At 50.3% G+C, this 15,552-nt stretch overlaps 1 protein-coding gene across 4 annotated transcripts in view; it reads right to left on the bottom strand.

Moving 5' to 3' along the window:
* NIT2 (nitrilase family member 2) overlaps window positions 1-15,552 on the bottom strand; it is a 409,012-nt gene that overhangs the window by 107,874 nt on the left and 285,586 nt on the right. For all 4 annotated transcript variants that reach the window (XM_085622466.1, XM_085622465.1, XM_085622464.1 and 1 more), the window contains one exon: window positions 14,174-14,272. In XM_085622466.1, coding sequence (XP_085478592.1) covers window positions 14,174-14,272 — 99 coding nt within the window. The remainder of the gene's footprint in view (window positions 1-14,173; window positions 14,273-15,552) is intronic.

Raw genomic sequence — 15,552 nt, 5'->3', positions numbered from 1 at the left:
ACAAATCTGCACAGGGAGGGAGTTCCATAGCTTCGCGGCCAGATAGCGGAAGGACCTGCCCCCCGCCCTAGTGCGTTTCACTCGAGGAACAGTGGCCAGAATTTGCCCAGTAGTGCGTAACTGGCGGGTGGGAACATAAGGGACCAGCAAATTGGATAAGATCTCAGGGGTGGAAAGTTTTAAAATTTTGAAAGCTAGACAAAGGGTCTTAAATTCGATCCTTTTGGAGATTGGAAGCCAATGAAGGCGACGTAGAGCGCCCGACGCAGAACTTGTTCTGGGGAGTTTGAGCAGAACTTGGGCGGCTGCGTTCTGAACTCGTTGAAGGCGGTTGACTTCCGCCTTATTGGCACCCAACAATAAGGAGTAGGCATAGTCAAGTCTCGACAAGATAGTCGCCTGGACTATCAGCTGACGTGTGGCTGGATCAAAAATCCCTAATATATGCCTCAGGCCCCGTAGGAGTCCAAAGCAAGTGCCAGCAATCTTTATAGTATGGTCTTGGAATCCAAGAGTGGAGTCAAGCCAGATCCCTAGATTCTTCAATACCACCTTAGGGGTAGGGGCACAACCCAAGGATACTGGCCACCACTGCGTATTCCAAAGCCCCATGTCCTTTCCCACCAACAACACTTCAGTTTTGTTAGCGTTAAGCTGAAGGCAGTTTGCAGTCATCCAGCAAGCGACTGCCTCTAAACCATTCCGGAACTGAATGGCATCCCGAGACTTGTCATCAGAAAGGGCCACCACCAGCTGGGTGTCATCAGCATAGGAGACCATGGTGAAACCATAGTCCCGCGCGACTTGTGCCAGGGGTTGGACATTGAGATTAAATAAAACCGGGCATAACGCCGAGCCCTGGGGGACCTCCTGCTTGAAGGAGTGGGTGCAAGAGAGGAAGGGAGAGGCCGAGACCTGAAAGGATCTATCGGACAAAAAGGACCGAAACCATTCCAGTGCTAGGTCGACTACCCCTGCTTCCTCTAAGCGGCACAGGAGGGGACGGTGTCAAACGCGGCGCTCAAATCAAGCAGTATCAGCGCCGCCGTTTGACCCTCATCCAAAATGGTCATTAGATGTTCACTCACAGCTAAAAGCGCTGTCTCGGTACTATCACCGGGGCGGTAACCATTCTGGGAGTGGTCTAGAGTTTTGTTGTTATTCAGAAAGTCCGAAAGGACTCTATTGGCGTGGGCCTCTGCGATTTTTCCACCCAAGGCAGAAGAGAGATAGGACGAAAACTCTCTGGCTTGGTGGGGTCCAGTGAAGGTTTTTTCAGAAGGGGGAGCACCCTTGCCTGTTTCCATGCCAAAGGGACCACTGCCATGCTGAAAGAGGAATTAATCGTCTGCCGTAAGGGAGTAAGAAGTATGGGTAGACAGCCTCTAAACTGGGCCGGCCTCATAGGGTCCTGAGGGGAACCCGATTTAACCTTCGCGCTCAATGTGAGAAACTCGTCCTGGGAGATGGAAGGTATTACTGCCAAAGTGGCGGTAGGCTTCATAGCTAAAGGAATCGTCCGGTCCGTGGTAAAAATAGGGAAGGATTCATATATAGCTTCTACCTTCTGGACAAAAAAGGTGGCCAGATCGTCACATTGCTGTCCAGACGTAATCGTCGAGGTAAGGGGATCCTTCCCCCTTTTAAAATCATTAAGTATATTAAAAATACTTTTCATAGGGTTTTTGCTTAATTTAATCTCGTTAGCGAGGTTGGCTGCTTGAGCCAAGTGTATAGCTTTATGGTAGCTTTTAATTGCATCCTGATACCGCTTTTTATCTATAAGGTCATATTCCTTTCTCCAAACCCGTTCAAGCTGTTTACAAGTAGCATGCAGAGCAGCTAAAGAATCGTTGTACCATGGATTGGAGCTAGAACAACGGCCTTTAGACCATTTGGTCAGAATAAGAGTGTCCAATCCCTGAAGTATCCACTCACAGATTACTTTATACGCTTGAGCTGGGTTAATGTCAAGAGTAGGAGGGCAAGAAGCCAAAGAGGCCAAAAGGTCCTCCAACTTGAGTTTATGCCAGCAGCGTCTAAAGGTAGCCCTACGGTCAGCTCTGGTCACTCCCTCAGAAGAGGGGAAGGTGATGGAAATAAGGTGGTGATCAGACCAGGACACTGCGCTAGGGGTCTTGACAGTGAGAAAGGGAATGTTAGAAAAAACTGGGTCGAGTAAATGCCCAGCAGTATGGGTGGCTCCCACTACCAGCTGTCTTAATTGACAAGCCGCAAAATCCGCAAGCAAGCTGCCGGTTTCCGAATCAGAAGGACGATCAAAGTGAATGTTTACATCGCCAATGAGGCTGAAATTCCCGGCTCACAGTGCAAGGGAGTGCACAGCCTCGATAATGGCTGTTTTAAATTCTGAGATGGGTCCGGGGGCGGTAAACTAATAAGCCAGAAAAAGAGGAGTGTGCGCTAAAGGAGATGACAAAACGGGCGCATTCTCATCCTACTACGTCTTCCTTAACAAAAGTGCACTGGAGGTGAGATTTAAAAATAACAGCTAATCCCCCGCCTCTGGTCCCTCTATTAAGAGACCGAATGCTGAACCCCGTGGGGAGTGCAAGGCCTGGTTCTGCCACTGTGTCATGAGTAAGCCAAGTTTCAGTTATAAAGGGGAAATGGGTCAGAGTGAAGCTGGGCCAACAACGCAGGAAGGGAGACAGCAAGTTCAGCAAGCCCTTGCAAGTGCGAGAAACCTACGCACACTCTGCCCTGTTAAATGACAGCAAAATATGGTCATACAGTAGAATGGCCAAATGCAATAAAGTGATTGGATGGAACAAGGAGGACCCAGCTACAAGCACTGGACATACAGGTTGGGAGCTGGATAATGAGGAAGACGGACTAGTGATAAACACACAGAGAAACGGCACAATAAGGGACACCGAAGGTGCCAGTGGCACCACACAAGAACAGAGTAATTCAGAGGCCACACAACACCATATGCCCCAAGAGTGCCATAACTTCCGCGAATCAGACACCACGCAGCGTACTCCCATAGCATTCAATAGAGACCAGCAGGAGAGTACTGGGGAAACCAGAGCACGCACAAGGGAGACACAGGCAACACAGGTACCCATTACACGCACCCACACAGGCAGTGTTACCCAAAAGATACAGAGACTTTGATATGTAATCTCTTGTACAATGTGCAATGTTCCCACAACCTCCTGTCCCCTTCCCCCCCTCCTTTCCCCTTGTTCCCCAAATATAGAGGAATGTAACATGTTATGTTTTTTCGGGCGCCTTAGCCTTGGGACCTACTAGGTCATCAGTGTGAATATCAACAGTTTATGTTCTTTTATGGTATTGTTAAAATGGGAAGATATGTGGTGTTGCGGTCTAGTTTATATACACCACGTGACCACGAGAGGCATGACGGTAGCGGCGGCGGCATTGCATACGAGGGCTCTACGTGCGAAAGTGGCCCCGCGCTCTCCCTCCGATAAGAAATAAAGATAATTCAAGCCCTTACGGAGTATTGCTTCAGTCATTTGGCAGCAGACTATCACCACAGCTAAAAAACATCACATCCACCAGATCTGGTGAGAGAGAGAAAGAACTCAGGTTGCCCCATTCAATCTCCAGGCATGAAGACGCAAGCTCTGGAGGTGGGGGTGTAGAGCCTGACCCTGCAACTGTGAGAGGAGGTCTGCCCTGAGAGGGTGATGTAGAGGAGGGTGCAATGAGAGGGGAAGGAGGTCTGTGTACCACTCTTCTTGGCTAATTCCAGCGAGATCAATATGACTTGAGCCCAGTCTTCACAAATCTTCCTCAGAACTCAAGGAATCAGGGTTATGGAAGGAAAGAAACGCGCAGAGGAATTGCAAGCCCCAATCCAACTGAAACACGTCCCCTAAACGATCCCCGCATCAGATACTGAGGACTGCAGAACGAAGGGAAGTGTGTGTTCTCACAAGTGGAAAACCAGTCCAACCAAGGAGACCCCCACATCCTGAAGATGTGATGGATCACCTCCGGATGAAGCCACCACTCCTGATTTGCCGAGAATTGTCGACTGAGACTGTCGGCACGCACATTCAACACTCCAGCCAGATGATTTGCAACCACACAAATCTGATGGTCCTGAGCCCAGGACCAGAGTCGCAGAGCCTCTCTGCAGAGACAATACAACCCTACTCCTCCCTGTTTGTTTATGTACCACATCGCGGTAGTGTTGTCCGTGAGGACCAGAATCGACTGACCGCAAAGGGTGGGAAGAAAGGCCTTGAGAGCTAAACGTATCGCCCGCAATTCCAGAAGATTGATGGGAAACAATCTCTCCTCGAGGGACAAAGACCCTTGATCTCCAGATCCCCCAGATGAGCACCCCAGCCAAGAGTGGAGGCATCTGTAATCGCTTTGGCCACTGGAGAAGGAGGTTGAGAGGACTTCCCTTGAGACAGGTTGCATGATACACTCCACCATAACAGATCAGCTGCAGTGTCTGGAGATTCTGACCATCTCCCCGAGATATCCGTTGTGTGGAAATCACTGCCTGCGGAGGCACCACTGGAGTGCCCTCATGTGCCAGCGTGCATGGCTGACCAACAGAATGCAGGAAGCGAACAGACCAAGCAGGCGTAAGACTTTCAGGACTGGAACAGCCGCTCCATCTTGAAACATTGGGATCATATTCTGGATAGCTAAAATTCTCTGAGGACGCAGGAAAGCACGACTCACAGTAGTATTCAGTACTGCCCCTATGAACAGGTTGCGTTGAGAGGGCAGCAAGGTGAGATTTGGGTACATTTATCAAAAAACCCAAGTCGAACAACAGCTGAGCTGCTATCTGCAGATGATGAAGAACCATCGCTGACGATTTTGCTTTGAGCAGCCAGTCATCCGGATAGGTGAATACAAGAATCCCTGACCTTCTGAGATGAGCTGCTACCACCTTTGTGAAGACTCGAGGTGCGCATTGTAAGGCCGAACGGGAGGACCGCAAACTGGTAGTGTTTGGACCCTACCCTAAAACTGAGAAACTTCGATCAACACCATCCAGCCTTGCTGCTGCAGCGCCAGAAGAACCTGAGATAGGGTCAACATCTTGAACTTACCCTGTTTGAGGAAAAGATTCAAGATCCTGATGTCCAGGATCAGCCTCAACCGCCCGTCCTTTTTGGAGATCAGAAAATACTGGGAGTAGCATCCAAGACCCCTTTCCAGCTCCAGAACCAACTCTATCGCACCTTTCTGTAACAAAGGCAGGACCTCTTGCTGCAGAAGCAACAGATGTTCCTCCGAACACCAGACCTGGCGAGGAGGGTAAGGAGGGGGAAACTCCTGAAAAGGAAGAGCGCACCCATTTTCGACAAGATTTAAAACCCAAAGATCTGATGTAACAGATTTCCAATTTTGTAGAAAATGGGACACCCGGCCTCCTACGGGTCCAAAATGCTCTAAGATGAGGAATCTAGAGCTGCCTCACTGCGGATCCAGTGGGGGGGACAGGAGAGGATGAGGAAGAAACCTGATGGCGAGCGGCCCATCGCAGACTACCTATGAGTGGGCCCCATATGCCCAGTAGATGGGATTTGGCTGGCAGGAGATCCCAGAACTCAGACAGGAGGGTTTGGCAGTGCAATGCGTCTTCAAGCCAGAGAAGCACCTTGGGCACGGGCCTGCGGCCCCAACACATGGAGACCCTGCGCCTCGCCAGAACCAACAGCATGGCAGTCAGACGACGGGAGGCATCCAGACAAAATTTAACGAAGCCCAAGAGGCAGATCACAGGGTCAGGTTGGAGTGGTGAAGAGGTGATTTCGGAGATAATTGCACAGACCTCCCGCCAATATGCCGAAACTCGGGGGCATAACCAGGCGAGATGAGCAAAATCGGCCACGGGCGCGGAGCAGCGCAGGCATCTATCACTGGCCACAAGGCCTAATCTATGGACTTGGGCGGGAGTGCAATATAGTCTGTGTAAATATTTGAAGTGTATCAGACGCAAGCGATAGTTGGGGGAGAGGCGTTTAATCTGAGTGCAACAGTACAGCCAGTCCGCTTGAGAAATCTCAATTCCCAGGATCTCGCCCCATGCAGCGCGCGCCCGATTGGTGGAAATGGAGGAAGCCGCTAGTGTATAAGCATAGATCTTAGTGACCAATTTCTTTGGAGATGAAGAGGCGTAAAGCATATCAAGAGAGCCCAACGATGGGGGAGGTTGGGAAAAAGTAGGGTGAAGCTTTCTGCAGGTCGCCCGGAGCTGAATAACAAAGTGTCCATGAGGCCAGCGTCGGGGGCAAGCGAGAAAAAAGTCTCCCCAGGGTACAGATCCAAGAGTGTGGCGAGGCGGAGGGGAGCAACGTGTTTAGCCATCCCCGACTGGAGTGGGGGGAAAGCGGGGTGATGGGCGATGGGCATAGTGTTAGCTGAAAGCAAATCCGAGCCGGAGCTCTTACGAATGCCATCCCAGGCCCAGCGCAAGGTCTCGACCATATCGATCTCAGTGCGCAGAAGCTTCGCCGGAGCGAAGAGTGCAGTTGTAAGCGGCCACGGGTTAGCAAGGTCAGCCTCTACCGCCACATGAGGTTGCAATGGAGTGGGGTGGAGCCAGAAATGAAGAAAACTGGCCTGAGCGCTGAAGACATAGAGCTTAAAATCTGGGGCTCCCAGCCCGCCACGCGACATCGGAAGGGTCAGAGTATTATATGCAATCCTGGGTTGTCGTCCCGCCCAAACCAAGGTGATGAGCAGTGAGCGGACCTTACGAAAGAAATGAGCAGTGAGAGGAATGGGGATGTTGACAAAAAGGTATAAGAATTTTAGGAGTACCACCATCTTTGCGATCGCTATGCGCCCGGCCAGGGAGAGCGGCAGTCGGTTCTAAAGAGGGATCTTGGACTCAAACCAATCAACAGCACGGCCGTAGTTGGCCCTCCAGAGTTCATCCACGTCCCTGCTCAACCAAACGCCCAGATAACTAGTTAGCTCCGAGGCCCACACGAAAGGGTAGTCAGAATCGAAGGGGGTCGTGGCATCCGTGAGAGGGAATAATACGTATTTGTTCCAGTTAACCTGGATACCGGTATAGCCACCAAAGCGTATCACCTCCCGGACAAGAGGACTGAGGTTCTCCTGAGGGTGACGAACATAAAGGGTGATATCATCCGCACACATGGAGACTAGTAAAGCCTGCGCCGCAAAGCCAATGCCTCTCTGAGTATGATGCTGCCGGAGGCGAGCCGCAAGGGGCTCCATAGCGACAGCAAAGAGCATGGGGGAGAGTGGGCAACCCTGCCGGGTGCCACGCCCGACAGGAATGGGCTCGGAGATCTGGCCGTTGATACGGAGGCGAGCAGTGGGGAGAGTGTACAAAAGTAACACTTTGCGGATGAAGACCTGACTGAAACCCAAACGAGGGAGAAGGTAGAAAAGGAAAGGCCATTCCAGGGTATCGAAAGCCTTGGTAGCATCCAGTAGAGCAGCCACTGCCAGAAGTGACGGACTGATCTGATGCAGGATGGAGAAGATCGTCGAAAGGTTATGAGAGGTGGCGCAGCCGGGAATGAAACTGGATTGGTCTGGGCGGGTAATGAGTGGCATGAGAGGGAGTAAGCGGGAGGCGAGCAACTTGGCAAAGATTTTATTGTCCGTGTTGATAAGGGAAAGAGGGCGATATGAATCCCTTAGCTCAGGGGGCTTGTCCAGCTTGAGAAGTAATGTTAAAAGTGCCTCGCGCAGCGATGGAGGAATTGACCCGATTCAAAGTATTCATTATACAGAGCAGCAAAATGCGGGATCAGTAAGGGAGCAAATGCCTTGTAAAAGGACGCCGGTAGGCTGTAGGAGCCAGGGACTTTGTCACCTGGCATACTGTTTACGGTAGCTGAAATCTCCTCCTTAGAGAAGGGCTTGTCCAAGTATTCCCGATGCGCATTTCCGAGCCAGAGAAGTTCAAGAGTGTCAAAGTATTGGTCGAGTACATCGCGGGGCGGGACCGAACCGGCTGTATAGAGTTGACTGTAGAATTCGGCGAAGTACGCTTTGATGTCATCTGGGGAGGTGGTGCGGGAAGGCCCACCATCTTGCAGGGCGGTGATATACGATGCCGCGCGAGGTCGACTAAGGAGATTAGCCAAAGCCTTACCGGGGCGGTCGCCCTCACCGAATCGACGCGCCCTCGCCTCTCATCCGAGAAAAGCCAGTTCCCTATTTGCCTCGTCGGAAAATTCAGTAAGCTTCTCACATATCTGGACAAGTGTGTCAGTGCGTGGGCGTTGGGCATGAGAGGCATCCAACAATTTGATCGCCCTTTCAATCTTGTCCAGAGTACCACGGATGGAGCGCAAGACGCCAGATTGCTTGGAAATGCATTCCCCGCAGATGACTGCCTTAAAGCCTTCCCAGAGCGTGGACGGGGAGTCCACCGACCCCTCGTTGAGCTCAAAGTAATTCACAATTGCGGTCTGTATCTCATGACAGAATACTGAGTCGCGAAGAGCGTTTGAAGGGAGCCGCCATGCGAAAGCACGGCAGGGAGAGTGGAGGAAACGGAGCGATAAACGTATGGGAGCGTGATCGGAAAGAGTGCGTACCATATGGTCTATTGAGGTTATCCAGACCAGTGCGTCAGGGGAGGTGATCCATAGGTCCAGCCGGGACCAACAGCCCCGAGAGCCCATGACACGTGCCCTCGCGTGCCGCAGGGTGAGAATGACGCCATGCATCAGATAGTGAGTTGTCCAGGAGGATGGAGTTAAGAAGTGAGGCCGCGCGTGGGTGAGAGAGATGGGAACTGGACCGGTCCAGGGCGGCGGACAGGGTCACATTAAAATCGCCCCCCCCAAAGAAGAATAGCAGGGCCAAGAGATGATTCGCGGTGCCATACGTGAGCAAAGAAGTCTGGGTCGTCGCAGTTGGGACCATATATTGCACCGAGTATCAGGGGCTGGGCCCGCAAGGCGCCGCAAAGTATTACAAAACGCCCGTCAGGGTCGATGATTACCTAGGAAGTCTAATTAAGAGAGGGGGACCCCTAAAGACTGATGAGGAAACGGTCTAAGCGGGGTAAATGACAAATACTAAGGAGAGAGACACAATGCCGGTCAATATGGTATATATTAGGGCCTGAAAAGTAGGTCCCTGATAACATACAAAACTAAACAGGGCTCAGATGGATGTTATAACTAGTGTATCATCCAAGGCAATCAAGGAGATACTCAAGAGAAAGAGCGGTCGACAATTCAAGCGCCAACGCGCGTTTCGGTATGGGTCCTATACCGAAACGCGCGTTGCCTTGGATGATACACTAGTTATAACATCCATCTGAGCACCAACGGATAGTGTGTCCCATTTTTTATTTGAATTGTTTGTATTGAATGTTGTCTGGAATGAATGAATGTGTGCATGAATCAGATCCTTGTGTGGGGTACTGAACCAGGTTCCTGATCTATATATATTCATACATATGTTTGTAGGCTTGTTTTTGATTATTTGTGTCATATTTATGTATGTATTATCTTTATTGTTCTGTGTAAAAATTGAAAATAATTACTTAATCAAAAAATAAATAAATATGAGAGATATATTTTTATCCACTATTCTTGTTTAGTGCCTTTTTGTTATTCAAATCTGTCTATTCTTTTCCTGTTTAGTTTTGTATGTTATCAGGGACCTACTTTTCAGGCCCTAATATATACCATATTGACCGGCATTGTGTCTCTCTCCTTAGTATTTACCTGGGAAGTCTGCCATAGGAGCCCTCTGCGTAGCAGTATGGACACTCCCCGGGAATTGGAATAGAAGGGGGGAGTGAATTTCGCCCCAATGTCGGGAGAGGAGTCTGGTAGCAGTGGGCTGCATAAGATGGGTCTCTTGTAGAAAGCGTATGTCCACCTTGCGTCGAGTGAGATGAGCATGTACCAAGCGTGCCTTACGGTAGTCATTCAGCCCGCGGACATTCCAAGTCCAAAGTATAGTGTCAGTCATGGTGCAGTAAGCAAGGGAGGAACGTCCGGGAATAGTGGTATGGTGAGCAGAAGCTGCATGGATGGACGGTGAGCAATGTGATGAGATGTGTGTGAGAGGAGCATTACAATAATCAAGGGAACATTGCGACATAATATCAACATATATATCTTGCAATCTCTGAAATGAACCAATAATACAAACAGTACTGGCCCCTTGGCCGGAAGATGCTTAACACGAAGTAGAAACCTGGTTAAGGACAGGTCATAGGCAATTGACTGTGCAAAGACAAACAACAAGGCTTCATGAAGAAGCCATGAACCCCAAACCCCAAGAACCCATTCCCTGGAGCCCGCCCAAAAAAACCCAGGAACACCCCCAACCCCGCACCCACACCAACCCACCAATCAGGCTGAGGTACCACCCAAACCCACCCCAGGGTCCCACACCTTGGAGAGGGAGAATCCGTGACCATGATGGGAATTATCCCGTGGGGGCATGGCGGAGCCCGGCATACACCCCTGCCAGGGTGACAGGGTGGCCAAGCCGCAAGAGTATGCAGACATAGGGATGGCCTTTAAAGAGCAACAGAACTACACATCGAGGATAAACAGACTAATAGAGGTGCCTCGGAGGGCCGCAGGAACCAGAGGTCTACATCAATATTACAGACCAGGAGAACAAGCAAACCTATGGATACAACAGCAAAGGACTAAGAATAAGTCAGTCATTGTCACTGAGATTTACAGCAGCAGCAGCCTGGGAATTTGCAGGTGAGGAGCGGTGAGATTTGTCGAGTTTTTTTGCAAACGCCAGTGCCTCTCTAGGATCCGGGAAGGTGAGAGTCTTTGTGCCCTGTTTGACGCGCAGTTTGGCCGGGTATGCTAGCGAGTAGGGGATGTCATGTTTCTGTAGGATCCGTTTGGCCGGTAGGAACTCACCGCGAGCTGCCTGAACTGTGATGGTGTAGTCCGGGTAAAATGAGAGGTTGTTACCCTGGTGGCGGATTTCCCCTTTTTCCCTGGCTGCCCGGAGAATGGCATCGCGGTCCCTGAAGTTCAATATTTTGTCAATGATGGGACGTGCCGGCAAGCCAGGGCCCGGGCGGGGGCTAAGGGAACGATGGGCGTGCTCAACGATGAAAACCGGTGAGAGGACATCACCGAAGAGCTCCCGAGCCAGCTGTTCCACATAGTCCTCCATGTTGGTGGACTTGGGTGATGCGAAGGTTACTTCGACGTGAGCCCGCATCCAAATCCTCGTTCTTGTCGCGAAAAATAGCTAGTAACTTGTCCATCTGTAACAGTTTCTGATGGACCTGGGTAGCGGCATCCTCTGCGTCAGACACCATGGTCTCAACATGAAGGAGACGAGCATCGTGGGAGTCAACCCGGGCCTTCACCGAGTCCAGGCGGGCTGACAGTTGTTACAGCTGCGTCAATATGGTGGTGACCGTAGATTTAACCTCCAGCATGATGGTCTTTAGATCATCCTTGCGGGATTGCGCCATTGCGGTAGTAGCCAGGGGGTCACCTCCGTCCGCACCGGCACCCTCCTGGCGTGTCTAGCGGCGCTGGTCGAAGGCAATCTTCGGTTGCTTGGGGTCAGTTCTGCCCATGACTGGTCGACGTAGGGAGTCGGAGCAGCCTAATGGCAGGAGAGGAGGCCGCAAGGAGAGGGAGCAGACCAGGGTGCTCAAAACGCAGCCCGCCGGCGGGGGCTCAGCACTCAGATGGGCCACTCAGCACTCAGATGGGCCACTCGTGGAGGATGGAGGGGTCCGATGGGCTGATGATCCGGTACCAGGTGGCCGCTGCAGTCAGGTGACCGACCAGCCAAAATGAGGGCGGAGCAGCTGTGTCGGGCTCAGGAATGGGCAGGTTGGGCTGGTCGCTACAATTAACCCCAGGCAGCAGGTACAGCAAAGGAATCCAGCGCCAGATCAAATGTGGGTGCGACCCAGGTTTTGCCTGGTTATGCCAGTGGTCCACAGCACAGTGGAGGTGAGTAGCACAAAACGGGCAGCTGGGCCAACAGGGGGAGAGGTGGCTAGGTCAGGCAGACCTTTAGGCTGAAGGTGAGGTGGGGAGTATCACCAGTGCGGAGTCCAGAAGTGTGCTACAAGTCCTCAACAGGGCCCAACCGATGTAGTGCAGGAGGCCGCGTCTCGGTCAGATGCCGCTGGGAGTATTCGCCGATCTGCGCGGGGCAAGGCAGCAGACCCCAGCGTCTACGTGGGCCAGCAGGGGCCGAGGCGAGAGGCAGCAAGTGGGGCAGCAGCGCCAAGCTGACTTCAGGGGAGTACCGCGGGACCACCACAGTGAGGGCGTCCGCAGGGTGGAGGTGCTGCTTCGGACAGAGTTCCGGTCCTGGTCAGGGTCCTGCAGGTGGCTTCGGGAGGGCCAAGAAGTCTGCGCGCGCCACAGAGCCCAGGCCCGGGTGCTGGTCCAACAGCGGCCCAGGGAGGCAAGAAAGGTCTCAAAACACGCCACCTGAGCAGGTGAGTGGTGACGATGCGAGTTCAGGACGGCGATTAGTGAAATGCCTGCAGAATTGTGTATGATTTTGAGCTTGGCCGGCTGCAAATTGGCCTCACTCTGAGTGGGCTCTGCCGGCCAAGCCACGACCTCCCCTGGCAGCACATTTTTAAGTACACCCCTGCATGTCACGCAATTCCCAGTTTTGTCTGATACAGGTATACTTTCTTCATAGGGTGTACTTAACCGGAAACGTATTAATCTCATGACCTCAGGGGTATGTCACGGCGAAGATGAGATTGAAGAAGAGTAGCAGGGATTCCAAGTCCGGCGATCCCGCAAGCTTGGCCAGACTCAACTTCAACGATTCGTCGTCACGCAGGAGTGCAGGCAGGAAAACCACATCGCCGGACTGATGAAGGGGAACAGAGAGCTGGACCAGCCCGTCGCCAATGAAAACAAGACGATGAGGACGGTGAAGGTAAGCGAAGGAGAGCTTCTTTATTGCAGTCCAGACACTCGGATTCCCCGGCAGCAACTGCCAACCCTGACCGCTCCACATTCCCTGCACGGAACCTTCATTCCAGGTTCCGTGCAAAGAACCCGAACGCGGTAACGTAAGAACCCCACAGCAACCTGCCCCAGATGTTCAGAGATTGAAGTGGATTTCTATTGTATGGTTTGGGCCTGCGCCACCCTGACGCACTACTTGGAAACACTGATCCAGTATATCAATATTGCTACAGGAAGTGGTATAGCATTATCCCCGATGGTCTGTCTACTGGGCTTCTTTCCCAAGTCTAAAACTAATAGGATCTCCTCAAGATTTGCGAACCTATCCCTGGTCCTGGCACAGCGCCAGGAAACGCTCTATTGGAAATTACCCAAAGATCCCACGCTTCAGATGTGAAGCAGAGAACTTCCAAATAGGCCACGTGAGGGAGTGCTACTGGGAACCAAAGAACAAAATGGGTTGCACAGCCCAGACTACACACAGGCATGGGATTTGATACTTTGAGATGCCTCAGAATAAATGTTGAGGGTCACCTGCTCCCGTTATCAGAGGACGAGTCCTCCAGGGAAGATCATGCCCACTCTTTTCCGAGCCACGCCACTGCCTCCTCCCACCAGAAACCCCCTTCAGCGCCCACCAAAAAGGTAGAGTGGGTCCTCACCGCACTGCCTCACGCATGGGGGGAGCCTCAAGCTCCGATACCCCCTACACCCCACCCAGAGTTAGATTGTTTCCTGGTTCCTGATTTTTTAGCTCCCGTCAATGGTGCATGCATATAATTCCTTACATGGCTCCATGTCGTGTTTGTGAAACAACAGAACTGAATTATATGCTAGGACAGCTTACATGAGTAAAACTGTGTTGGAAATAGGGATACTATGGTTGGAGATTGGGCAACAACTTTACTGTGTTTTATTGGGTATTCCTGTACTAAAAATCAACTATTATACTATCTGAACTTTGTCATCCCAATTATGCATCAGCTTCACCTTAATAAAATAGGTTTAATTTGTATATTTTTAAACAAGAGGGTTATGACTGAGTTCATGGCTTTCCTACTTACACATTTGACGTAGATTTCTGATTTGGTTTATTAGGCGGTTTATTCCAGCACAAACAAAATAGAGTAGGTTGATGAAAAAGGTAAGGCTAGTATTAGTCAAATAAACAAACACAAAAACTCTTCATTGCCATACAAGCAATGCCAGTAAATACAACACTGATGAAGTTGAATATCTACTAAATAGTTTATGCTTACCAAGGACTCACAACACTACTGTGTCCCCAAGCAACATATGATGCCTTTTCATCTCTTGCTGGCGAGGCAGTGGCCACATACACTTGGTTATCAAGAGCCCTACAAAAGAGAAACCAAACAATTGAGAATACATTGTATCCTAGTTTAAAATACAGCCAATTAATGTTACTAATACAAAACAAATTACAAGCATACAGGTCAATGTATGTACAATGTTCTGTGATTCAACATAAAATGTTAAGACACAGAAATGGTGAATTCTGTATTACCATAGGAATACAGGGGACTGTGTTCAAACGGTAACAACAACTCAGGGAACTCAAGATGTCTAGGACTTCTGCAAATTTTAGAATTTAATGTCTAGAATCTTTGGATTTAAAAATTTGGAATGACTCAGGGATTTTGTCGATTAGCCTAGATACTAAACCTTCGGCACGAAATACACTTCTGAGGTACACTAGTCATCATTCTTCCTTTTGGCCAGTTTTTACCAATTAAATGTAACTGTCCCAAAAGGGATGATTACTTTATAGAACCCAAAATCCTCATGTCCAAATTGGTTATGAGAGGATATCCCCATCGTCTTGTTAAATGCTCTTAAAAAGAGCCTGGTACGGGGCGTGGCTTGAGCCCCCGTAAGATAACTGCGCCAACCTGAGGCTCAGTGAGTTGACTGAGACCGTTTATTTTCCCAGAGCAGTAACTGCTGCACTCGGGCTTCATGAATTGAATACATTTGAGGTGCGGGGGCACAGGTAGATGTCTTTTTAGAATTATTTGAGCTGTTTATTGTTCCTGTTTTCCCCGCGTCGCGTTCTCCTCAGGAATCCTGGCAGCGCCCGCCATTTTGTTTCTAGAGGGACGCAAACGTAATTAAAAGCATTCCTTCGCTGCCTACATTTGGAAAGGTTCTAACCTCTCTTAATAGCCAGCCCTTAATGTCCCTTTGACACATTCAGCCGTTTTTTATTCCTCTCTGCTGAATTTTAAATCCTCTATGCTCTAATTTGGTTACTAGAGATACTGCTACCCGGTCGGCAAAGTCTAGATTTGCAGTTATATAAAAGAGGTTTCTGTCTCATTTCGGCTTTTTTGCAGCTTTATAGGTTTCATACTTTTTTCCTATATACTGCCTGCCTCTTGAGGCTCTGTTATATCAGCACTTTTTCCTTCATGTCCATGGATCCTCCTCTCTCCCTCAGTCAGAAGAGTACCTGCACCAATATGTCTTCCCTCCGTAAGGAACCTACTATTGCTGCCTCCAAACGTCAATAGAAAGAGCCTAATTCTCCTACTAAATCTCCACTACCCATAACACTGGACGACCTCATGGAGGAGATAAAGCTTATAAAACCATTTGTGATGGACACCAACGCTAC

The sequence above is a fragment of the Triturus cristatus genome, chromosome 8 (assembly GCF_964204655.1).
Source record: "Triturus cristatus chromosome 8, aTriCri1.1, whole genome shotgun sequence".
Lineage (NCBI taxonomy): Eukaryota > Metazoa > Chordata > Amphibia > Caudata > Salamandridae > Triturus > Triturus cristatus.
Note: the sequence above shows the minus strand (reverse complement) of the source record. Positions and strands in the feature narration are given on the sequence as shown.